We start from the raw sequence: 26607 nt of genomic DNA, 5'->3' as shown, positions 1-26607 counted from the left end.
CATTTTGTCAGTGTTAAGAATATTTGTCAGGTTATGTCATTGGGTCTCTAAAACACCAGATAGTTAAATGCTTCTCATGCAACTTTTTCTGTTCTATCCCTAATTACAATGGCATTACTGTGACATGTGGACTGCGAGCATGCAGTTTATGGCTTCACATACACATTAATGTCCATGAACTTGTGAAACAGTTGCATTACCATGAAGTAATCATCTATACCAGTGGTTCCCAAACCTGTCCTGGAGGATTTTGTATGTCTCCCTATTCTGACACACCCATTTCAGGTCTCGCTTTCTCTAAAGAGCACATGAGTTGAATCAGGTGTGATAGATGAGGAAGACATACAAAATGTGCAGGGCTGGGGGTCCTCCAGGACAGATTTGGGAACCACTGATCTATATTGTTTTAAAAGTATCTACCGAGGTGGCGTGGGGTCCCAGAATTATCCCAGTATAAAACATAAATGTAAGCATGTGTTTTTTGCATCACTTTTCAGCAGAGGTGCTTCAATGATGACATAAAAAAAACAGTGTACGGCAAATAATGGCAAGAAAACACTTTCTTGTCCTTGCAGGAGTCATCATCATCATCATCATCATCATCATTAAAACACTGTAAAAATGCTACAGTAAAAACATGTTAATTGGTTAATAGCAAGTTCCATTAGTATACCGTGAAAAACTGTAATACATCTAACAGGGTGTTTTTTATGTAATTTTACAGTAAAATACTATTAATTGGAAGTAAATTTGGAAGTTATTTACAATATAATTTATATTATTTATATTTACAATTATAATTTACAGTGAAAAAACAAATTGACACTCCCACAATTCCCTGTGTGAAACTTTGCATTTGATGGTTGTCACATTGTGCCTGTACATGACATTTATACAACACTGTTTTCAATGAAAAAACGTAAAACTTTTTATGTGTTTTGGCCGTTTATTTACACGACAATGGCGTGAAAACGCAAACTTTTGAAAGCGAATTTTAAAGTGCATATTTTTCAAAACTATACCATTATTGTCTCCGTGTACAAAAACGAATTTGTGAAAACGGTGGTGTCATGCGTATTACGTGCAGTCTATAGTGTTTCTTTACAAAGTGACATCGCCAACTACTGGCCAGATAGCAGAATACAGCGTTTTTAATAGTTTCCGCGGATCTGTGTGAACAGGGATCATTTTGACAACGTTGTCTGTAAGTAAAAAAAAGCAAAGAAAAAACGTTCTTACATCGTTTTTAGTACATCGTTGTAGTGTAAACATACACTTAGTTGGAATTTGAGTTGGTTTTGCACTGTTCTCTTCAGTTTCATGTCTTTGTTTATCTGTTGCCATAGTTTGTTTTGATTAAAGAAATGCATGCGATTAGATCCTGCCTTTCATTTCTTGCATTATTATTTTCTTTATTTTCTTTCTTTTATTGCAAACCTTGCCTGACAATGGTATTTTGTTTAAACAATTCTGTCTTGTTAGTTGTTATCAATCATGTTAAAACCCTTTTTTATCTTGGCCCGGTTTCACAGACAGAGTTTAGCCTAAGCCAGGTTTATGCTTTAGTTTAATTAGGATATTTAAGTAACTTTTATAAATGTACACTTTAAAAAAACATTATTGATGTGCATCTTGACATATTTTTTAAGATATGTCAGTACAAGTTGCTTTCAGTTAACAGCTCAGACATGCATTTTAGTCTAGGACTAGCTTAAGCCTTATCTGTGAAACCAGAGGCTTATGTTGTTAATATAAAGTTTATTGTATTATTTTCATGTCACATTACCATGGTGGTGTTTTGTATTTGTGTGCAGGAAACTGTGCACCTTTACCTAAGCTTGTGGAAAACCTAGGCTACATGTGATGAACTTTAATTCATCATGTGTCTCTTGTATACCACCTGCAGTATTACAGTGGTTATCAGTATAATATACATGTACAGAATAGAATTATTACTTTAGATGGAATATTAACATTATATCATGGAATAAAATATTCAGTTCTTGTGGGAACTTGTCAAATACACTGACGTAAGGCTCTCAATATAGACTTGAGGGAACTAAACAAATGTTGGAATAATGGAATCTCAAAAAAACATAGATTTCTTAGGTTACAAGGACATTTAGCATTCTCTGTGCAATGACATTATCCACCATAGCTGTAGATTTAGATTTGGAGGGTAGGAGTTTTCATTGTAGAACGTCAAGAGGTTGGCCAGTGCTACTCCAGAAGTCACCTGTAGATGTCGCCAAAATCATTACACATGAACTACGTGATGTCATATATTTTAAGTTAGAGTACATTTTCTTTCTCATTAAACGCATGTTATCGGATTTATATTGATATTTTGGCTGTTAGAACTCAGGTTAAAACATAAAGTGTCACATATAATTTCTTAACAAAAATATTTAACATTTTAAACAGACAAGACAGGAGTTCACTGCTGTTTTAGCATTGAACCGTGACCTGTTACCGCGAATAAGGGCAGGTTTGCATATGACCGCCGCTCATACACACTCAGATACACCCAATGTGTTACCTGACTAGGGAATGATTGCTGTCTCTATCGAGTGCGCGTTTAATTGGAGCAGTATTCCTACACTTGAAGTCGATGCACGCCGCTGGGCACGACAACACTCACCAAAGTGCTTGACTTCATTCACTCCTGTCAGAGGAAGACACGATGGGATGCACTTCCAGCACTCAGACCACAGCTCAAGACACAACACGACCCAACACCAAACAAGATGGGAGCACATCAAGTAAGACTATACAGCCCAATAATTCACATTTGAGCTATATTTTGTCAAACATTGTTGATTTGCAAGGTGTTTCATGAGGTGAAGGAAGAATTCCAGGTAGGCTATGTGGTAGCTATATTTTGATCAGGTGATATAGATGTCATTATGTAGACACCAATGAATTGAAAAATGCTTCGTAGATCCTTAAGTGAGAGGAAGATTGCGATCTTAGTTACTTTTCGGACCCTGGGTCACCCTAACTTGAAACTGAACCCTCAACCTTTGTGTAAGGCACCCAGATACTTATCTAAAGCTGTCATCAGCCCGCCATGCAGTTTAGATCTACTTGACTCCAGCGTCTCTTATAGAGAAACTTACAGTATTTATTACACTGAAAGTCCCCCTGGAGAAGCCTGAGTTTAAACGCCTTGCCCAGATCCTAAACCATTAGACTTTAACTGAAAGTTACAACATTTTTTATGTTTTTATAGCTAAGGTGAAAATTTCAAATAGCAATTTGATAACTGGCATTGAATTTTTAATTGACAGATTATTTATAGTGCCAAAGTGTTTTAACTAGATACAAACACATAACTTTGGTGTTGCGTTGAGCTGCTAGAGGAACAAAATTTCACACTTTAGGACCAAATATGTGATTATAAATGTTGAAATGCTTAAAATAAATGGTTACTGGTCTGATCACTTAAAATGTACACATTAAACTCTTTCCTTTAGATGTTTACGTTTTAAATTTTGATGATGATTGTGATCTCATGAACATCAACTGATACGTGTTTAAAAAGTGCTATACAAATAACAAATGCATTTGAATAGAATTTTGAATTTAGATGTATTGAATTAAATTTGTCAAACAAATTAGGGAAATTTGTATTTTGTTTTGTTGCTGTTATATGTTTGTTTCCTGAACCATCACAGTGTTTCTATGGTGATTTCTTGGAATTTGAGGAAAAACATTTAGGTTATCAGAGGAGGTCCTCCACACCTCAAGTGTGCACCTTCAAGTGTGGTGATGCATATCAACCTGCCAGTGGTGACATTTAAACAAAGTGTGTTCATCCCGGAGCTGAGAAGAAGGTTTCATGTAAATGTTGTGTACTTTAGATCACAGATGGCTGATGTCATAAACCTTTGCTAGTTTGCCTGTTTTAATACATCCATTTCTTCAGCACCTGTTGTTACATTAGTTTTCATTATTTAACCAGGATGTCAATGTGTTTCTTTCAGTTTTATTTAATTATTAACAGTGCAGCCTCGATAATAGACTATTACCAAGCTTTAGTTTGGGAGTTACTGTTGAATTTAAAGTTTGGCCTATAAAGAGTTGTCTTGTACCTCGTCAACACTCAATACACAGAAGATGAGAAGTTGGAAAGGACATAACGTGTGTTTCATATTTCTGTGTTAATGAAATGTGAATTCTGTGGAACTAATTTAAATATAGTAAAATGTGTTGAACAGATGAGTGTACTGAACTCAACTGGAAGATGAAAGCATTTTTAAATTAATTTTAAATTGAGGTGTGTAATTGTTTTAAATATTGAAATTGAGATGGGTGATGGGTGGTAATCTGTCTGAAAACAATTATTTTTTTTAATTCTGTTCAGTGACACAAAAAAATGCAGTTATAATAAGGAATGTGAATGAACACGTTAATGATGGCTGACTGAATCTATGGAAATTGGCTTTCAAATTCAAATTTCAAATGGAACTAACCATTTAAAATGCCTAAACATACTGTATGTGATCGATAATATGAGGGAAATAATAGCGAAGAAACACTTCACTATTTTTTCTTTTTAAACCACTTTTATTTTACACCACTATTAATATTTTTTTAATTAGATTTTTATATATTTTGCTTTTTAATTTTAACGTTTTAGTAATTTTGTTGTGTGTTTTGTAATTTGTAATAATTTTTATGTGTATATTTTTGTGTAGTTTTAGTTATTCTTTTAATTTAAGTACTACAATATGACAAATGATGCTTCGGCTATAGGGTTGGGTATAGTTTGACTTGTAGCGATTTCAGTTCCGATTCTGTCAAACATTTAGATATCAAACATTTATTAATTTGCAAAACATGTCTTTTTGCAAAATATTCTGTTGCAGCTTAATAAAATGAACAAAAATCAGCGGCCTAAAGAATAACTAACTAATAAACTAGATTAACTAATATAAATTTCAAACATTATTAAAGACAAGTGTACAGTCAGTAATACAATAAGAACAAATAAGCAAATTAGCAATAGCACGAAATTGAAATCAAATGTAAAACAACAGTGCATAGTTTTCTTTGTTATAAAGAATCTTTATTAAAGTTACAAAAGTTATTCAGTCAATATCAGTGAGTGATTTTCTTTTTTCTTTAGTTTTTTGATTAACAGTAATGACACAGGCGGCAGCACGTTTATTGGGCTGCTGTCACTTTAAGACTTGCACGATCAAATATAGGCTACTGTTACACATGCATTTGCTTTCTCAACTGTATATGTTCACTTAAAGGGATAGTTCACCCAAAAATGAAAATTCTGTCATCATTTACTCACCCTCAAGTTGTTCCAATTCTGTATAAATGTCTTTGTTTTGCTGAACACAAAGGAAGATATTTTGAAGAAAGTTTGTAACCAGGCCGTTTTGGGGCACCGTTGACTTCCATAGTAGGAAAACAAATACTATGGAAGTCAATGGTGTCCCAGAACTGTTCAGTTTCCCACATTCTTCAAAATAGCTTCTTTTGTGTTCAACGGAACAAAGAAATGTATACATTTTTGGAACAACCTGAAGCTGAGTAAATTATGACAGAATTTTCATTTTTGGATGAACTATCCCTTTAAGTCATATAACCATATTAAGTCATATAAGTCATATCAAGTCATATAACTGTGTTTAGGAGGATATTTTGACATAATTTTGTTTTGTGTTTGTGCACTCAAACGAAGACACGATAGATTATTCAGTATTCATGCACCGTATGAGGCAGCTTTTTGTGAAGCGAGTTCTCCTTCGCATCTTCTTCCTTAAGTATCCAATTCCGGAATTCATTTCAGTTAATGTTTATTTTATTTCAAGTTATATATTTTTTATGGTTTAAACTTTTTTATGGTCAAAATATTTGTCTTGATCTCTAAGGGACAAGTAATGAAAACGGTGGTCCTGCAGCAGACAGTGAGACAATTCCAGACCAAACCCAGGCTGAGGAGTCTCCACAGACATCCAGTGCAGCTCCTGTTCCCTCAGAGGAAATCCAGAGCTCTACAGCTGCAGTAGCTCACAGTGAACCAGAAGTGGCTGCTGCTGAGCCCATCACATCTGAACCTGCTGAATCCAACCCCTCCATGACTGCTGAAAATACTGAAGAACCAGCACCAAGTGGTACGTTTTCAATTTTCAGACAACTAGACTAAAGTCAGTTTTCTGCCATTTTCCTTATCCTAAAGGGACAGTGAGTGAATTGTCCTAAAAAAACTGGTAATTCTTCTCAAGATCAAGGTACATTACACGTGTTCGTGTTCTGTGCTTGTGTATGCAAATGGTTTTGGTAGTTTCAAGGGACGTATCTCTAGATGCAAAAGACCTTGCACATTCTCCTTTAGCAATGAGGACTTCCTGAAATACATTTGTATCATTTTAAAATGCTTTATTACCAATACACATTCATACTTAACTTTAAACTTCAAATGAAAGGTAAAAGTTTCAAACTTTTTAAGAGCGACTTTTTTTTTTCTTTTTAAATTGATGTGACCCATACAGTAGCCTATATACAACCATGTACATGCAATGAAGTCAATATAGTGCCATGAAGCAGGGTGGGGCCGAGAGCCGTGGGGGCGGAGTGAGGCCGGTGGGGCGAATGCTAATGAGTGACACCTGCGCTACACACCGGTCTCAAGTCCAACGGAGGAGCTCCGGAAGGATAAAAGGAGGCAAGAGAGGACCATGCCGAGGAGGCAAGGGAGGCAGTGCCTCAAAAAATTAGGATGAGAACATAATCCATCTTACAAAAATAAAACAATTCAAATATTACAAAATGTGACAATAAAAAGTGTACAAGTCACTCGTTTTTCTAAAAGAGTCCGTGTCTGTTGTGCCTCCCTTGAGCTCATAGAGATCAATAATGATCGGTTATGATTGGATATGATTGGTTTGTGTGATAAATCCCGCCTCTTGTTTACGTGCGCGTTCCACGCGTCAGTCTGAATGAACAAAATGATGGCGTCAATGGGATGACTAAATTAAAAAGCAAGTAAACAGGTCACCCACTTAGATATCACCGCTTTATGTCACATCAAAATCACATTTGAAAAGACCTGAAAACATGATGATTGCGGGGGTTTTAGTGAGCAATCAGCTTGATGAAATTGAAGATACATCTTCGCGTCTGTGTCAGAGTGTTTACCGAGCATGACTGATGATCTGAAATAAGATGACTATTAAAAAGAACAGCTGAAAATCAATACACAAATAAAATATATTGTTTAACCCGCCATGGTACAGTGTTGCCTCCAGGCAACATAGTCTATTTTAGTTTGTTTTTAATAAAATGAGACTTTTAAATGAACTTTTAAAAAATAAATTATTGATATTGTTATAGCGTCCAATTTTAAGCGAGAAAAAACATAACATGATATCATATTGCGTACCATAGAGGGTTAAATTGTTACTGACTTTAGTTGTTATTTTGGAATAAATGTAAAAATGCTTAAAACTCTAACTTAATGAGGTTGACTTGGTTTCTAACATTAATGACCTTGTTAATGTAAAAATACTAAATAGAATTGTATTTGGTTTCTTTTTTCATGTAATGTAAAGTAATGTTCATTTAACAAGGAAACTGTGACAACGTTTAAAGTAACAGACATGAATTTACATTTGATTTATAAAAAATTAAAAATAAATAAAAACTGAGGTCATTGTTTGCCTCCTCATTTCAGAACTTTGCATGCCACTGATTTCAAATGTTAATGACAATTTATCCTCTGATGCAAATATCTTGGCTGTAATGTGGAAAAAGTGACATTGTCAAATACATAATGGCTAACCACAGAGCAGGAAACATACTAGAATACAACAAGAAATAATATGGACACAGAAAATTATTTATTAAGTGTTTTATACTAGTTTTAGTAAGTCCAACATGACAAAAAATGACAGAGAATATAAACAATTTCCGTTTTTTTTTTTTTTTTTTTTTAATATTACTTTATTTATCAGGTGAGTTTTTTTAAGCCTAAATCAATGAATTAATTAGATAAATCTATATTTCCACAGAAAACACAACTGAGGACCAGGCCGATTCCTCCCCGCCAGAGGAAACACCTGGTAAGTAGGGTAATATGATTCAAGACAGCTTTAAAAAGTTCAGTATCTCCTGAGGATAAATGTCTAATCTGATTGATTTCCCATACCACTTCATCTCTTTCAGCCTCTGGTGAAGATAGTTAAGTGTGCAACAATTGGCACAGTTACTACAGAATCCAGATTCAACCACAATAAAATCAGGATTTCACATAAATGGTTTAAAAATACAATAGAACATTAGTTTATTTATTATATAGATATTGCTTGTTCGTTGCCAAGACATAGACCAAGTGGTCTTCGAAGACTCTGTGCCTGTCGGTAGCTAGAGATTTCAATATTTCATTAATATTTCATATCGGTGCCTCTTTGTAGTGGCTTTACCCCTGGATAAAGATGCGAAAAGCCAAAGAGAGTATGAAAATTGTGAAAGTAAATGTGAATTTATTTATATAATTATATTATGCAATATTTTAACCAACTAAACTGTTACAGTAACCAGTAAAATCCATGCATGTTATATACATTTACAATGACAATGGAAAAAAATATTTGAAAAATAGGCCTTTATTTGATTTACGCTAATGTTTTCCTGCAACAAACACGACAGATTGATCAGAACTTTGCAAATGGAGGAAATGTTTTTGTGGTGTGATGACAGATTTGTAGGAGTTTAAAAATAAAGTTTAACTTGAACTGGGTTTTGAATGGTTACTCTTATAGATTAAGTGAATATAATGATGAAAGACCAACAGTAAATTCAAAGTAATATGAAAATTTATTAGCAAAATGTATATTAGCAACAGAAGATACTGCCCATGGAAGGGAATGCTTTTTTTCTATCTGTGATTTCCCTTGTATTCCAGCATGTAATGTAATGGAAAGGTTAAAAGTATGATTAATTTTGTAATCTTGGATGTGGTTTATCTCCATATAACTATATTTACAATTTGTGATGCATGCTGGGGTCATATAGTCAGGAGGCATCTGTGATGGGTCCCAACACAGCGACTGCCTCAATCTCAACAAGCCCCCCCTGTAAAACAGAAAGTGAAATTAAAATAAGGTATAAAACAAATTATACATTTTATTGCAATATTTGTATCTTAATTGATTATAAATCAACTAGATTTGGACATTTTCTGAAGAAAATTGAGTAGTGCCAATGCAAAAGTCACTGAAACGATGCTAGTGTGGTGTTGCTATGTGGATGCTTACTGGCTCAAGTAAAAAGATAGTTAGCTGGTTGCCTTAGCAAACACAACTAACTAACCTGCACTTAATACTTACTCTAGGCAGCGCAGCTACTTGATAGGCAGCTCTAGCTGGGAAATTGCTCCTGAAAACTAAGGAAAAAAAGGGGACAGAAACAAAGAAATTAAAAAAGAAAGTCAGACTATGGGAAACTCTAGATTCTGGCCTCCATTAGACACAAATAGTGTTCTCGTCACTTCATAACGTTAAGGTTGAACCACTATAGTCACATGGACTATTTTACTATCTTTCTGGGCCTTGAAAGTGGTCATTAAATTGCTGTCTATGGAGGAGTCAGAAAGCTCTCGGATTTCATCAAAAATATCTTAATTTGTGTTCCAAAGATGAACGAAGGTCTTAAAGGTTTGGAACGACACGAGGGCGAGTGATTAATAACGATATTGTCTGCTAGTGTGGATACTAATCGTTATATAGATATCTTTATAGTTATCGTTCTAGGTGTGAACAAGCCTTCATCCCTGTGTTTATATGTATTATTAATGGCATCATAAGTTTTAAAGAATGAATGAACATGAATCTGAGTATTTGTTCACGCTGTTTTGCATGTCACATCATGGAAAGTTCTGTGAAGTAGGAGGCAGTGATGATGGGTTGTCCTCGTAGAGAGGAGGCTTTGGTTTCACAGAATTGCAATGTATCCCTTTACACGCAGACAGGATAGGATTACCCATCAGCATTGTATTAAAGAGGAAATACCATGGCTGCACAGAGGCATCATTGTGTAACATCTGAATAATCAATAACTTGCTTAATGCATTACCGTCAGTGTGCAGGATGGGAAGTGAAGGGGTTTGTACACAAAAGTCATGCTTGTTTTTAATTTCACATCAAATGACACTTCCAAAATAATACTTTTTAATAGGGATGTCCCGATCACTTTTTTTTGCCCTCGAGTCCGAGTCCGAGTCATTTGATTTTGAGTATCTACCGATACCGAGTCCCGATCCGATACTGCTATAATACATAAAAAAGAATAAAGAAGAGCGAAAAAACAGATCCAGGATCCAGGAACAGTGCTTTTCAGGTTTTTTAGGTATCTAACAGTAGTTTTCACGTACAGAAAATGGATAAAGTAATCAAATATAAAATATCACTGCATATTATCTTTACTGTATAAAATAAATAAAGATTAATCATTATTGAAGTTACAAAAACTATTCAGTCAAGAGCAGTGAGTGATTTCTTTGTTATTTGTTGTTTGATTTAACATTAAAAACAGGCAGCAGGAATAGTTTTTTTTCCCTATAGGACATGCACGATCCAGTACATATACTGTTACACATGTGTCTTTCTTTCTCGACTAATATACGTTCACTTAAGACATAACCGACTATGTTTGCTATACTCGCTAAGACGGGCATGTTGACATAATTTTTGTATGAATTTGTCCGCTGAAGCGCAAGACTTGAAAGAGAACTCAGTATTTGCGCGCTGACTGAAATAAGCGTGTGCGCGCTTCGGATGAGAGCACACAAATCTTCTCACAGCGCGCGCGAGTTCTCTTTCGCGTTTTGTTCTTGAAGGTTTAAATCGGCAAGGCTTAAATGAGTTAGTTTAAACACAGATAGCAGCGTGTGCTGTTCAGGTCTCACCTGCGCTCGCGCTATCAACGGCGATGACGGCGTAAATGACTGGACATTATAGCAGACGGCACTCGCAGTTAACAGTTTACAAAGAGTAGCTGTTTTGTCCACGCTTTCTGATTATTGTTGTTGTAACGTTTTGCGCATCCATCGACTGAAACATACATTATCTGAACTCTGTCTGTCTGTTTCCCACGTTGCTATTTTAAACAAACCATATTAACCAATAGATGCGTCTTCATTCGAGATGGACCGCGGTGCAAGTGCGTACCGAACCGTAAGTGGAGAACCGTAGGGTTCGATTTTTTACAGAGAACCGTTGCACCCCAATACATATATATCCAAGTCCTGGTCGGGAGGTAACGTCCGATTCCGATCGAGTCTGAAACCACGTGATCGGGCCCGATTTCCGATCGCGTGATCGGATCTGGACATCCCTACTTTTTAATACCATTTTCAAGACCTTTCACCTGCACATCACTTCCATCAGCTTCAATGTGAACAAAAAAAAAAATCACCCTGCTCAACAAAGATATACAGTGCAAATGAACAATGGACATTTCTGTGCATTAAAGGTGTGGTTGATTGATTTAATTTTTTTTTTAACTTTAGTTAGCGTGTAATGTTGCTGTTAGAGCATAAACAACATCTGGAAAGTTGCGACGCTCAAAGTTCAATGCAAAGAGATTTTTTCTTTTAAAGAATTCTCTGTTTAAGGACTACAACAAATGGCTGGTAGAGACTACAACGAGATTCTTCCCGGGTTAGTGACATCACTAACCCTAAAATTTACATAAACACTGTCCCCGAGAACACACAACAAAGAAGACTAGGCCATGTTGTGCAGCTTTAGAGAAGAGGAAGAGTTGCTGTAGTAGAGTATTGTTACCATGCTGTCATTTTACACCGGACTGCTTCACAAACAAGGGTCAATTCAATGCTGGATTTGCACAAAAGATTAACATGACGGCACATGCTAGTCGAGGAGTTGAATTAACTCGACAGCAACTACATAAATTTATCCACTAACCATTCAGAAACATCCAACTTCTTCCTGAGTCTCTCCATCAGTGTCCAACTCAAGTTTGAACAATGTAAGGATGAACACTGTTAGTGACAATCCTCATTTTGGCTGCGTGAGATTCTCCAGCTTTGTTATTGTTGAGCAACTGAACCGCAAGGTGTTAAAGCTCCGCCCTCTTCTGGAAAGCAGTCCGGGAGCAGCAGCTCATTTGCATTTAAAGGGACACACACAAAAACTGTGTGTTTTTGCTCACACCCAAATAGGGGCAAATTTGACAAGATATAATAAATGATCTGTGGGGTATTTTGAGCTGAATCTTCACAGACACATTCTGGAGACATATTACATCTTGTAAAAGGGGCATTATAGGTCCCCTTTAAGTATTTAAAAAAAAAAAAAAAAATAATAATAATAATAATAATAATAATATATATATATATATATATATATATATATATATATATATATATATATAAAAAAATCTATTTTGTAATATTAATACTGGACTGAAAATATAATAATAATAATATATTTTTTGGGGGGGATAGAAATAGTAATATATCAGAAGTATCATATTTCTGTTTTAATTCACTTTTATGCATTAGACCCGTTTTTACGATTTCAAAAAGCAAAAAAAAAAAGTATTTTCTACTGCATCAGATCAGTTACATTTTAAAGGGTTAGTTCACCCAAAAATGAAAATTATGTCATTAATGACTCACTCTCATGTCGTTCCAAACCCGTAAGACCTCCGTTCATCTTCAGAACACAGTTTAAGATATTTTAGATTTAGTCCGAGAGCTTTCTGTCCCTCCATTGAAAATGTTTGTATGGTATACTGTCAATGTCCAGAAAGGTAATAAAAACATCATCAAAGTAGTCCATGTGACATCAGTGGGTTAATTAGAATTTTTTGAAGCATCAAAAATACACTTTGGTCCAAAAATAACAAAAACTGCGACTTTATTCAGCATTGTCTTCTCTTCCGGAATCCTTTCCATTGAATTGATTCCATTGAATCCTTTCATCTGTCAGCGTTGGTAATGCACTTTTACGTCGTTGTTTTTGGCGATTAGGATATCCACGACATGCACACTTACGCACCATTTAAAAAAATATAGCAATACCAAAATACAAACAATGTAGAATAGCTTGAATACAGCGTGCGTCTCCCTCAGACTGTAAACGAAGCTCTGGCGCACCGGATAACACGTCAGCAGCGTCTTACATCAGCAGCGGAGTCGTGAACCACACTCCGGAGCAGAAGGGGACGGTAATGCACCAATAAGCTGGATGCCAAATACCATAAAACAGGAAAGAAGAAGAAGAAGCGGAGTCGTGAACACAAATTGACAACAGACCCGGAAGAGAAGACAATGCTGAATAAAGTCATAGTTTTTGTTATTTTTGGACCAAAATGTATTTTCGATGCTTCAAAATGTTGCGGATGTAAACAACCACGGCGACGTAAAAGTGCATTACCAACGCCGACAGATGAAAGGATTCAATGGAACCAATTCAGTGGAATCAATTCAATGGAAAGGATTCCGGAAGACAATACAATGCTGAATAAAGTCGTAGTTTTGTTATTTTTGGAGCAAAATGTATTTTCGATGCTTCAAAAACTTCTAACTAACCCACTGATGTCACATGGACTACTTTGATGATGTTTTTATTACCTTTCTGGACATGGACAGTATACCGTACATACATTTTCAATGGAGGGACAGAAAGCTCTTGAACTAAATCTAAAATATCTTAAACTGTGTTCCGAAGATGAACGGAGGTCTTACGGGTTTGGAACGACATGAGGGTGAGTCATTAATGACATCATTTTCATTTTTGGGTGAACTAACCCTTTAAGACTTTTTAAGGATCCACAGACATCCTGATTGATACACTTTTAGAATTAACACATTACACATTAATATAATTCCCAAGAGGTTTTCTATATTACCAAGACTACTAAAACTGTCAGGGAAACCTGTGGTTGAATGTAGGGATAAATTTAACACTCTGTGGTGAATTGTGCCACCATGACTCCTTCATTCATACTCACACTGCTTGTAAACATCATTGACATTATTGAAGTCATTAATGTCTGCCAACAACACTGTGGTCTTGACAACTGCAAAAAAATAAAATAAATAAATAAACAGACTTTATAAAATGCCAGAAAACTTGCATGAAAGAACTGACATGCAATGCAGGTGATGCTTTTGATGACTCACCGTTTTCATATCCACATCCGGCAGCTTTCAGAATCTCCCCCATGTTAATGAGTGCCTATAAAGTTGTAAGGAAAAAACACTGAAACATGCACTGAGAGAACCTGTATCCCATTTTAGCAAAAATGACTACTTTTGTGTATTAAAGTCAGTATAAAATCAAAATTGACTCTATTTACTTAAATTCTAATATGTTTTATTGTGAATGATTCATTTATTCCAAACTATGTTCATCTAAATGTAAACAACTATCCTCGGGTGGTTTTGTCACCTGTTTGGCCTGAGCCTGCACTCCTCCCGCCACCAACTGTCCTGATGCTACATCCATTCCCAGCTGTCCTGAGATGTACATTGTGCGGTCCACCAAAACAGCCTGGCTGAATGTAGAAGCAACATCATTTAAAATGTCAATTAATGGTGAACTCTGACTTTGGAAGGAGTAGGGATGTTTTACTCATGTATTTTAATGTTGTCCTTCGCTGCCTTCTGCTGGTATAACCAGTACACTGCAGTAATAACCTCATTTTAATAGTTTGGATATTATTAATTATAAACTGGATACTGGATATTATATAAACTAAAGTTAGTTTCAAGATATCACACTGTGGCACTGTAAAACAACAAGATCATGTATATGTTCAGCTTGAGATCACAAGTCCAAGTTAATATGTGTCTAATACAAGACTAGTTCAGAAAGTTATATAACGGAGTCATTAATGCTGGTTGTTTTTACAAGCATGGTTTGCACAACTGCAAGGAAACTGAAGATCATTGGTCACCACATACATCAAATCTCTTGTCTTGATTCATGCTGTTTTGAATGATGCATCACTTGATCATAAAGTGAAATGTAGTGTCAAAAGTACAAAAATACAGCAAAACAGCAATATTCTGAAATTAATGTGTAATTTATTCTGGTGAAGTTTCAGCATCATTACTCCAGTCTTCAGTGTCACATGATCCTTCAGAATTCACCCTATATGCTGATTTGCTGCTTAAAGGGATAGTTCACCCAAAAATGAAAATTTGATGTTTATCTGCTTACCCCCAGGGCATCCAAGATGTAGGTGACTTTATTTCTTCAGTAGAACAGAAATTATGATTTTTAACTCCAACCGTTGCCATCTGTCAGTCTTATAATGCGAGTGGATGGTAACAAAATCTATAAGAGTCAAAAAATATGCATAGACAAATCCAAATTAAACCCTGCGGCTCGTGACGACACATTGATGTGTTAAGACACGAAACGATCGGTTTGTGCGAGAAACCGAACATTATTTATATAATTTTTCACCTCTAATACACCACTATGTCCAACTGCGTTCAGCATTCGCTTAATGAGGTCTGATCGCGCTCTGACAACGGAAGTAATGTCTAGCACTCATTGAAGTATAAGCGCGAGACATCACTTCTGCTGTCAGAGCGCAATCAGACCTTGCTAATCAAATGCTGAACGCAGTTGGACATAGTGGCGTATTAGAGGTAAAAAATGATATAAATACTGTTTGTTTTCTCGCACAAACCGATCGTTTCGTGTCTTAGGACATCAATGTGTCGTCACGAGCCGCAGGGTTTAATTTGGATTTGTCTGTGCATATTTTTTGACTCTTATAAATTGTGTTACCATTGACATGCATTATACGGCTGACAGACGGCAACGGTTGGAGTTAAAAATCATAATTTGTGTTCTACTGAAGAATCAAAGTCACCTACATCTTGGATGCCCTGGGGGTAAGCAGATAAACATCAAATTTTCATTTTTGGGTGAACTATCCCTTTAAGAAACATTTATTGTTATTATCAATCAGTTGTGCTGCGTAATATTTTTTTAGGAAACCTTTCAAAGGTATGCAGTAAGTAAGATAAAAAAAATAACATTAAAATTTTTATTCAGCAAGACACATTAAATTGATCAAAAGTAACAATAAAAGTTATTTTGAACTTCTATTCATCAAAGAATCCTGAAAAAAAGTATCATGGTTTCCACAAAAATATTAAGCAGTTTTCAACATTGATAATAAAAAGAACTATTATTAATAATTAAGCACCAAATCAGCATATTAGAATGATTTATGTGATCATGTATTATTTATAATATATATTTACAGTACATTAAAATAGAAAAAAACTTATTTTAAATCATAATAGTATTTCTCAATATTACTTCTTTTACTGTATTTTTGATCAAATACGTACAGCCTTGGTGAGCCTTATTTTAAAAACATTAAAACTTAAATCTTAATTATTCCAGTTCGGTATATAACATAAGTTATATATGTATATGAAAATGCCAGAAATGCCAAACTGTTGGTTGACCTCTGGTCAACTCAATGAACTTGACACCTCCTCTTACTGTCTATTGGTTGAAACTCAAACGCCCCATTGTAACGACTTTCAAGTAATTATATGCAGAAATTTTATTTAAAAAAAATCAGAAAAACTGTTTTTTCTTTGCAAGTACTGAATACAGTTAATAAAATTTAGTGCTACTGAGAAACTTTTTTATATAGTAGTGGGTTAAAGCCCATGTGTTAAAAATGATAAAACAGTGGTAGTATGGAGCAGTTCCAAAATCGTATTATAATGCATGCATAATGCAATCCCAATTATACAATTTAAAAAAAAAGAAAAGAAAAAAGGAATCTAAATGCTATTGTTCTATATGAAGTTGGTTGACAGGAATCTTACCTGTATATGCCCTGTCTAACAGGGGCTTTAGCTGTATATGGAATTTTTCTTTGAACAGAATTCATCTCGTCCAAACAGTATATGAAAATTTGCACAAAAACCTCCAGCACAAAGTTGCTGAGTGCGCTGTCTAAAGACACGCCCCGAACAAATATTGCACTGCAACTTATGTCAGGCCTTTTGTTGCTCAAGACAGTCTGCTAAATGCATAACTGTCGGTACTTTAAGTAAAAGTCACATATGTCCATATGCTAGAGCATGTCACGTGTGCGTTTATTATTGAGGAACACAAACATAATAGTTTGTCATGACTGCAGACAGACTCTCACCTGTAGGGCCCGATCGCGGCAGGAGCTGCTGCAGTGTGAATGATCTTCCTAATAACCGCAGACATATTTGAACAGATTCAAACGAGACCCGTGAATCAAAACAGTCAGTTAACTTCCAGTTGAGCTGATGAATGAGTGTGAAAGCAGGTTTGTAGAGATTCACTTCCAGTAGGCGTCAGCGATTCCTACCGTAATGACCCACATATAGAGACGGTACATTTCGGAACTATAAATGTTAAAGATTTAAAGGAAATAAATGGTAGACAGAATATACACGTTAAAACAATAAGTTTCGGGTCTTTATGCATAAATATACTAGCTGGCACTTGGCTGAAGTTCATGTTAAAGCAGAGCTCAGTGCAATAGAGTGATTACGGTAATTCGTGTAATATTCATTATATTCATGAAAAAGCAGTGGATAGTATAAATACGTTTAAATCTAAATATATTCGCTTAATTACTTGTAATTTTTAAAGTGTTCATAATTAAAATCAAGTATTATGCTTTTGTAACTGTGAAGTTATTTTGAAATAGTAACTGCTGCATAAGCAAATGTAGTCATTCAATATACATACATATATAGACATTTGCTCTCGTTTTCTGAATGATAAAATATATTAGAGCTGAGAAAACCTAGAACATTTTATAAGTTTTCTAGTAACAATCACAATTTTAATTTCCTCTTTGTTTCCAGGGTTCTCTGTATATCTTTAAAGGTGATAGAGAGGATTTTTTCGTCGACGGAGAATCCAAAGACTGTTACTGAGTTTTTGAAATGAGCGCATGCATAAGAACAACCCCCCTCCTTCACAGCTAATTTCAAAGGAACGCCTCCCAAAAATCGTGCACGAGTATAGGAACACGAGTGTTTACCACCGGCATTCGCTGTGTCGTGTTTTTTGGATTCATTATGTCGGACTCACCGCAGGTAACTCATAATCTGCACTTGTTATTCCTCTCTCCTGACAAAAACATTGCATGCGGCGCCTGTGGAGTGTGGAAAGTTACTGGAGCGCGCAGCCGGGCTCGTCGCTCACAAGGAACGTCATGGCAGTGATTGACAAGCCAGAGGGCCAATCCGCGCACGTCTCTCACAAGGAACGTCACGGCAGTGATTGACAAGCCAGAGGGCCGATCATCGCGTAAACGATTGGCTGATGTTTTTAAGGCCCTACCTCGTGCACAGATGATGTATATTAATATTATTACTTTCAGTGCACCTAATAAATAGTCTTTTATCAGTTAGTAAAGACAGTTTCAAGTAATATTGCAAAAATGTATAAAACAAAACATCCTCTTTAGCACCTTTAATAGCTAAAATATATTGTTAAAGAAGTCCACATGTGGTTTAAGGAGACAAGTAACAGACCTTTATTCAAAAACTCTATGCAGAGTGCAAAAAATAACATACATTATGAATAATGCACAATAAATTAGAGTGTTCAGTAAAAACGTGCCTAAGTAAATGTCAGAGTATGAAACAAACTGATATAACTCACAACTGCAGGAAATGTAAGGCATTGGTAACATCCCTAACTATCTCAATATGCTTTTTGTTTTAAAATAGAGAAAAACAATAATTAGACTATACTTCAAACCAGCTCGGATTCATAGAGATCGTCAGTCCACAATCAGGGCATGAACATTATGAGTCATTTTAAGGTGTATTTTAAAACCATTCATCCTTCTCTTAAAAGACTCGGCAACATTTTAGGCCATTCACATTACTGGCATTGTTACATTACTATGTCCTTGAGTTGCTGTATTGCTTTTGGTAGGTATGGAGAGACTCAACAGGCCTAGTAATGATGGTACCATTACCATAATGAGAAACAAAATCACTGCATTGAAATCTTTGAAAAAGACCAGAAGAAAGAGTTCAAAGCAGAGCAACCCCTGAGATAAAGCGAGAACTTTAAAATGGGGCACAGGAAAATTAGTTCTCACTTTCTCACACAAACTTTGCCACACTTTAGCAAAAAGCCAGTGGCACTGAAGAAAACATAGAGGAAGACGAGACACGGAAACATTCATAAACCGAGAAAGTGACATTCAGCATAAATAAGCCATGCATATTTACAAAGCTGTGGACAGATGTTTCAAACCTTTGTGCTGAAGAGGAATTCTGATGGAATGGGAAGCATAGCTGCAGTAATGGTCCCGTTTCTCTCGAAATTAATTCCAGTAAAGATGACGTACAAGATCTCTACTGTAACATGGTCCCATATTAGCAGAATACTAACCTATAGCTTGGTGATGCAAACTTCATTAAGAGGGTTAACCAACTCTAAGGCATTCTCTACTTTTGATTGTCTTTGGTTTAGTAATCCATTCACACCTAAAAATGACTTCTCTTTTTTTATGAATTCAGCCACAAAACTTCACGTGTTCACAGTTATTTTTGCCTTGGCTTCATTTACAGTATTAAGAAAGTATTAACCACAGATGTAGATATGGCTGAATTAGTTTTTGGAAATTAGAGAAAAGCCTAAACTTCATAATATTGTGAGGGTGAGACTCAATTTGCTCTATTTGGGATGAACTCATATTTTAACATGTGACCTTTGAATTCTAAAGAACATAAAAAAAAAAAAATATCTTGATTTATGTCTTGATTTTGTGTTTTATACATCTACTAGGACCTTCTTCAAATGTACAAACAGCAGAAGGGTAGAATAAGATGCATCAGTACAAAGATTGAATACAGGAGGGGACATAAGATCTGGCCAGCCAGCTTTGAAGCTTCAGCATCTGTGAAGTTGGTTAGAAGTTCTGCTGCCGGCGTTTCTTCGCATCCATGGCGTCAAGAATGGGTTGCCTTTTAGCCGTGTAGCGCTGCCGCAGTTCTTCAATCTCTCGCTCCATCATGGGGTCCAGAGCAGTGAGACGCATCTGGAGCTCCTCAAAATCAAGGTTTTTCAGCTACATAGACAGGAAAAACAAATTCATTTTAATCACATTTTATGCATAAAAATAGAGCGCGATTCTGGATAAATTGAGAATAAAGATTCTTTTTTTTTAATAGATGAATATTTTTTTAAAATTCTGAATAGACTACTAAACAAAGTAACATCATTTACTAGAGGTTCTGACAAAATGTTAATTGCTGCAGTCTATTTAAAGGGTTAGTTCACCCAAAAATGAAAATTATCCCATAATTTACTCACCCTCAAGCCATCCTAGGTGTATATGACTTTCTTTTTTCAGCCAAACACAATCAGAGTTATATAAAAAAAATATCCTGGCTCTTCCAAGCTTTATAAGGGGAGTGAATAGGGGGCGAGATTTTGAAGCCCCAAAAAGTGCATCCACCCATCATAAAAGTAATCCATACAATAATAAAGGCCTACTGAAGCAAAGCGATGCATTTTTGTAAGAAAAATATCCATATTTATAACTTTATAATCTATAATCACTGTCGTACGCAAGTTGAGTTCCGGCATAAGAGTGACCTCTGACCCAACGCATGACGTAGGCGTAGCATAAGCTTAGGTGAGAGTAGATGTCTCTCACCGTTCAAACAAATAGGGCTGGACAACAAACTCAAGCTCCTTTTCTCTTATATCGAAATCCTCTGACATTTCTCGTTAAAAATTCTCATTTTTAGACTTTTGTTTTGCTCTATCGTCTGCGTTTGTCAATACGTCATGCATCAGGTCAGAGATCACTCTTCCGCAGGGACTAGACTTGCGTACGGCCATTACCAGAAGCCAGTGTTTATAGTTTATAAGCTAAAAATATGGACATTTTTCTTACAAAAGTGCATCGCTTCACTTCAGAAGGCCTTTATTAACCCCCTGGAGTCGTATGGATTACTTTTATGATGGATGGATGCACTTTTTGGGCCTCAAAATGTACCATTCACTCCCATTATAAAGCTTGGAAGAGCCAGGACATTTTTTCAATATAATTCTGATTGTGTTTGGCTGAAAGAAGAAAGTCACATGCACCTAAGATGGCTTGAGAGTGGGATAATTTTAATTTTTGCATGAACTAACCCTTTAATAAATACAATTTTTTTTTAAGCATGTTTAATTTTTTTTCGGTTCCGTCACATCTGTGATGTTGACCAATAAGAGCACAGAAGCTCTGTGCACAGCTTTCAAATATGGTAAAACGAAAGAGTGACAATGAAATTGGTGCTGCTAGGTGGAATTATGCAATAGAGGAATGGTTTGTGGAGCTATGGCAACAATACTCCTCGAGTGACTACCACGACAGAGTGAAAAAAGACAAATGATGGCGAACGATAGCGGCGGTGCTTCAACCCGGTGAGTACTGGAATTAGCATTAAGCTAGTAAAACCATCGTTTGTTTATGCTCTTGTTTTCAGAAGTCAGTCACTAGTTCCGCCTTCTCGATGGCATTACGCACACTGTTAAAGACGGCAAGCGATGATTGGTCAGGAAGCAACTTGCAGTCTGACATGTTTCTGGTCTTCAAAATTACATAATCTGACACAGTCTCTATCATAACAGACAAAAATATTGTGTAGTCTTTAGCTGTATCATCATTTAAGAATAAGAATAAGATTAACGATTAATCCTGACAAAAAGACAAAAAGAATCAAAACAACCATCAAAGCACTTACAAAATCAAAATCTCCATCTTGCGGCACTTTCCAATTATCAGGAAAAGCGGTCTTGGAAATTAAACACGGGTCCTGCTGGTTGTGATTATAACCCTCTTGTGCTTTATTTGAGTCCTGCTTGTCGAAGTAGTCCATGAAGGATGGACGCTGAATTTGCTGAGATGTAGGATTTCCTATTTAGAGGATAAAACATCAGATTATACATTTCTCAAACAGCCACAAAAATGTTAATTGAAAGATAAAGACAAAGGCTCACTCCTCATCGAGCCAAGATCTTCCTCTTCTTCCTCATCATCGCTGTTGATGACCATGGTGCCCAGGTCAGACTCCAGCATGGTGCTGCCATGGTGCTCGATCATGGTCTGAGCGCCGTCGCTCATGGTGCCCGTGGCCCGCATGGTGCCGGCGTTCTCTGAACCAGACTTCACCATGGTGTGGGAATCTACTTCCACTTCCTCCTCCTGTAGAATGCGGTCACATACAACATCAGCTAAAGCACAAATGCTGAGCTCATTGTAAACTGAACAACTGATATACAACTCACAGAGTTCTCGTCATCCTCCTCCAGCTCTCTCTGCTGCTCCTGTTGTCTCTTGACCTTCATCTCCATGGCCTCTGTGATCAGGTCCCGCAGGATGGTCACTGGCTTAGCACTGGTTATAAAGGGATGCTGCCAAACAGACAAAATGCAAAGTATGCTAGATGTTGATAAACACAACTTCATGGAAAATCCCCAAACTAAAACAGAGAGTGAATTAGTAACCATATGAATCACAAACAGGAACTATTAGTTAGCAGTACAAGGCTCTTCCCACACCTGCAGCAGTTGAGTGGCCGTCGCTCTCTGCTCTGGGTTCTTCACCAGACATTTCTTCACAAAATCTGTGAATTCGTCACTCCACAGTTCTGGCTTGCGGAACGTGGGTGGAGGGTTTGTGGGAATCATAAAAATAGCCTGATGACACAAAAAAACAAACAAAAACAAAACAGAAACAGTCACCATCCAGTTTCTTGATGAAATTTCAAGTCAAGACTTATAAGTGTGTTCCACTCACTCTCATTGGATGAATGTCTGCATAAGGAGGCTTTCCTTCGGCCATTTCTATGGATGTGATGCCGAGAGACCAGATATCTGCCACACAGTTGTACCCGATCTCCTGGATCACCTCGGGGGCCATCCAGAAGGGTGTCCCGATAACTGTGTTCCTCTTGGCCATTGTGTCCTATTGTGGTCGGTATAAATAAACAAGATTACATTAAAGGGGACCTATTATGTCCCTTTTCATAAGAAGTCTCTGATGTCCCCAGAATGTATGTGTGAAATTTCAGCTCAAAACACCCCACAGATAGACGTCGTTTTTGTGTGTGTCCCTTTAAATGCAAATGAGCTGCTGCTCTCAGCCCTCTTTCCAGAAGATGGCAGAGCTTTAACTGCTCATGCTTCGGATACTTAACAACAAAACTGGAGAATCTCACGCAGCCAAAATGTCAAAAAATTGTCAGTAGCGGTGTTCAGCCTTACATTGTTAAATCCGGAGTCAGACACTGATGAAAGACTCAGGAAGAAATTACAACTTTTAGAATGCAACTGGATGTTTCTGAATGGTTAAATTTATGTAGTTGCTGTGGAGTTGATTCAACTCATCGACTAGCATGTGCCGTCATGTTAATCTTTTGTGCAAATCCAGCATTGAACTGACCCTCGTTTGCTAAGCAGTCCAGCGTAAAACAATTTGCGCAAGTATATAACACTTTACCAACTTTCTTTGACACATTTCATAAACAAAATTCAACCGATGTGTCCTCTGTGCCTCAGATGCCAAGAGTCTAAGGAGACTCTTATGTTCATTGGTACATCCAATAACAGAAAATTTGAAATGTTTATTTTGGCTCAGACGTATATCTCCAGCTGCTACAGCGAGGAAACAGAAATGGCGGACTGCTGCGGCTCACTCAGGGCGGCATCTATGCTAATAGGGCAGATCGTCACCAGTCATGGGCGGGGCTTTTCCCTACTCTTACCTAACCATTTGGAGAGACTGTTTATGATTTATGGGGATTTAAAAAAAAAAAAAAAAGTTTTGGGTGGAGTTGGGTGGATTTTTACCATTATAGGCTGGTTATTTACATACACTGTGGATACACATCTGTATTCAAACACCTTATAAAAGTGAATTTTGCATAATTCATAATTTCATTCATGTAACATAATACATGACCAGTTTGGGCAAACTTGACCGAAAATTATATCAGATGAACATAGATGAGAGAAAACCTTTTGATCTGAATACTTATCCGTAAATGCGTTAAATTATTACATATTTTTTTCAAAAATAACATTTTTTAAAAATTTAAGGATGATTTGGACTCAAAAGTGAAAAAAAAGAAGCTATAATATAGGCTCTTTTTTTTTATATACAGAAGCCAAAAATACTGTATCTGTCAAAAACTACACAGTTCCCCACACCTCAATGTGTATTTTCTTTTATAATAAAATTTTTTACCTAAATTACATTTTTATAATTTACATTTAATGTTTATCTTATTTATTAGTATTCTGCTAATATGGGACTATGTTAGAGTAGAGATGGTTCATCTTGTATGTAATATTTACAGGAGCTAACTTAGAGAGAAACTGGACCATTTATGCAAAGACAATAACATCAATGTACAAAGCACTGGTTATTTAATATTTTCGTTGACTTTACTATTACTCTAAAATGTGGAAAATATTAATAAAAAATAATCAGTAATGTCCAAACCTTTAACAAATAATTTATGCAATTTTTCTACATTAAAGCAGATAGTTGTAATACTCACGGTAAGTTGTCCAGCCACTCCAAAATCAGCTAGTTTGGCATGTCCTTCTGTGTTGAGAAGAATATTCCCAGCTTTGATATCCCTGTGGATTTTCCTCATGAAATGGAGATATTCCAGACCTTTCAAGGTGGATTTGAGGACTGTGGCAATTTCTTCCTCGGTGAGCTTGTCATTAGAAAAAAAAAAACTGTGTTATTAAGCATGGAATGAAGCTGTATAAATTATTTACAGCTGTATTTTCATATTTTACCGTTTTGTTGCGCAGTCTGATGATATCAGACACCGATCCAGCGCCACAGTACTCCATCACAATCCACAGATCTGTATTCTTGAAATAGCTGCCATAGTACTTCACCACATAAGGACTGTTAAAATACAAGGATGGAGAAATTGGGAAGTATTTTATATGAGCTCAATAACAATATATTAATAAAACTGTTATAGATAAAGTACTTATTTATTCATGGGCTGCTTTACCTGTCACACTGCTGCATTATGGAGATCTCTTTGATGATTTCCTGCAGGTCTGATTCGACAGGAACCTGTTTAATGGCCACCACCTGGCCTGATTCCTTATGAATGGCTTTAAAAACACTGCCATATGATCTGAACCAAAAAGCATTCACTATGTGAAAATTTCACACAAAACATATGTACACAATATCACTTGAGTATAAGAGCGGTACACACCCTTCTCCAAGCTTTTCAAGGACATCAAATACTTCCTCTGGCTGCTTGGTAAGACTGTCTTCACTGAGTTTCTTCAGCTTACTGTCATGAACAAGACGACAGTACTTTATTCAATGCATAAAACGTCATGAGTTCAGACACTAGCAGTTATATGTAACCCAAACGTAATTTTACCAATTAACATAACAACTGTAGGTCAGACTGCGTTCAAGCGTTAATCTTGTAGATATATAATATAACATAATTACGAACATAAGGATATAAACTACACAATTTATTCTAGATCGTTCAATGATCTTAAGTTTCAGTTTGGTTGGTGAGATGAGGCCTGTAAATATTAGCTCGGTTGATAACAGGTTAGCCGAGCTGGCCATTTCACTTACTTTTTGGGCACCGAATGCTCCATTCTTGTTATTCAAATGAACAGATATTTTCCGAATAATTTCAAACAGTTTGTTTGTTTAAAACCTAAAAAAACAGCAATAACGCATGTTTTGTTTGGACTTTGAGGAAGCACTGCTACTGTCTTTCCGTGCCGCCGCTAACAGAGATGTGAAGCGAGCTGACGTGTGGGATTTTCCATGACAAACGGCACTTCAAAATAAAAGCCCCGCGAACCTAGGGTAAAATACTGTAAGTATTCAGTCTTTATAAAATACGAAGTTCAATTTCATAATCTCTTTTTATATATACTACTAAGTAGATCGCTGAAAGTAAATTCTGAAATGACTTACAGTGTTTCAGTAACAAATTACATCTACGTTATAGCATGAATCGGTTCAAAAGCTGTTTGAGAAATTTGAGAACTACAGTTGTAGTGGATTTCATTTAGTTTCATATTTAGCTATTTAATGTAATTTCGGTATGTAGAGACCATTATTAAGGACAGTTATTGAACTGTTATATAAAAACAATATCACATTCTTGCTTGCTTCTACAATGCTGTCATACTTAAAGGGTTAGTTCACCCAAAAATGAAATTTCTGTCATATATTCACCCTCATGTCGTCCCAAACCCGTAAGACCTTTATTAATCTTCAGAACGCAAATTAAGATATTTTAGTTGAAATCCGATGGCTCCGTGAGGCCTGCATAGGCCAGGGAGCAATGACATTTCCTCTCTCAAGATCCATAAAGGTACTAACATTTTTAAATCAGTTCATGTGAGTACAGTGGTTCAATATTAATATTATAAAGCGACGAGAATATTTTTTGGTGCGCCAAAAAAAACTAAATAACGACTTATTTAGTGATGGCCGATTTCAAAACACTGCTTCAGAAAGATTCGGAGCACAAATGAATCAGTGTATCGAATCATGATT

The 26607-nt window shown here is 36.2% G+C and overlaps 3 protein-coding genes across 4 annotated transcripts; 1 reads left to right on the top strand and 2 right to left on the bottom strand.

Moving 5' to 3' along the window:
- The first annotated feature begins 2295 nt into the window (after positions 1–2295).
- si:dkey-284p5.3 (uncharacterized protein LOC557830 homolog) lies at positions 2296–8757 on the top strand. Its single transcript, XM_048201369.1, has 4 exons — positions 2296–2762; positions 5892–6134; positions 8031–8081; positions 8185–8757. The coding sequence occupies exons 1-4, from the start codon at positions 2684–2686 to the stop codon at positions 8202–8204; spliced, it is 393 nt and encodes a 130-aa protein (XP_048057326.1). The 5' UTR covers positions 2296–2683; the 3' UTR covers positions 8205–8757.
- A 59-nt stretch (positions 8758–8816) lies between these two features.
- rida (reactive intermediate imine deaminase A homolog) lies at positions 8817–17361 on the bottom strand. Of its 2 annotated transcripts, none has more exons than XM_048201367.1 (6): positions 17185–17361; positions 14439–14544; positions 14171–14225; positions 13999–14067; positions 9348–9403; positions 8817–9093 (listed from the first exon to the last, which is right to left on the bottom strand). In XM_048201367.1, exons 1-6 carry the CDS (start codon positions 17247–17249, stop codon positions 9034–9036), a joined length of 411 nt encoding a protein of 136 aa, XP_048057324.1. In that variant the 5' UTR covers positions 17250–17361; the 3' UTR covers positions 8817–9033. The 2 variants fall into 2 exon arrangements, with proteins under 2 accessions (XP_048057324.1, XP_048057325.1); XM_048201368.1 differs by lacking the exon at positions 17185–17361 and adding an exon at positions 16856–17011.
- Positions 17362–18531: 1170 nt separating this feature from the next.
- stk3 (serine/threonine kinase 3 (STE20 homolog, yeast)) lies at positions 18532–25868 on the bottom strand. Its single transcript, XM_048201363.1, has 11 exons — positions 25669–25868; positions 25286–25366; positions 25073–25201; positions 24846–24960; positions 24596–24760; positions 22831–22998; positions 22593–22730; positions 22320–22445; positions 22032–22236; positions 21776–21948; positions 18532–20106 (listed from the first exon to the last, which is right to left on the bottom strand). Exons 1-11 carry the CDS (start codon positions 25689–25691, stop codon positions 19948–19950), a joined length of 1482 nt encoding a protein of 493 aa, XP_048057320.1. The 5' UTR covers positions 25692–25868; the 3' UTR covers positions 18532–19947.
- Between the last annotated feature and the right edge of the window lie 739 nt (positions 25869–26607).

Source organism: Megalobrama amblycephala, linkage group LG9 (genome assembly GCF_018812025.1).
Source record: "Megalobrama amblycephala isolate DHTTF-2021 linkage group LG9, ASM1881202v1, whole genome shotgun sequence".
NCBI lineage: Eukaryota > Metazoa > Chordata > Actinopteri > Cypriniformes > Xenocyprididae > Megalobrama > Megalobrama amblycephala.
Note: the sequence above shows the minus strand (reverse complement) of the source record. Positions and strands in the feature narration are given on the sequence as shown.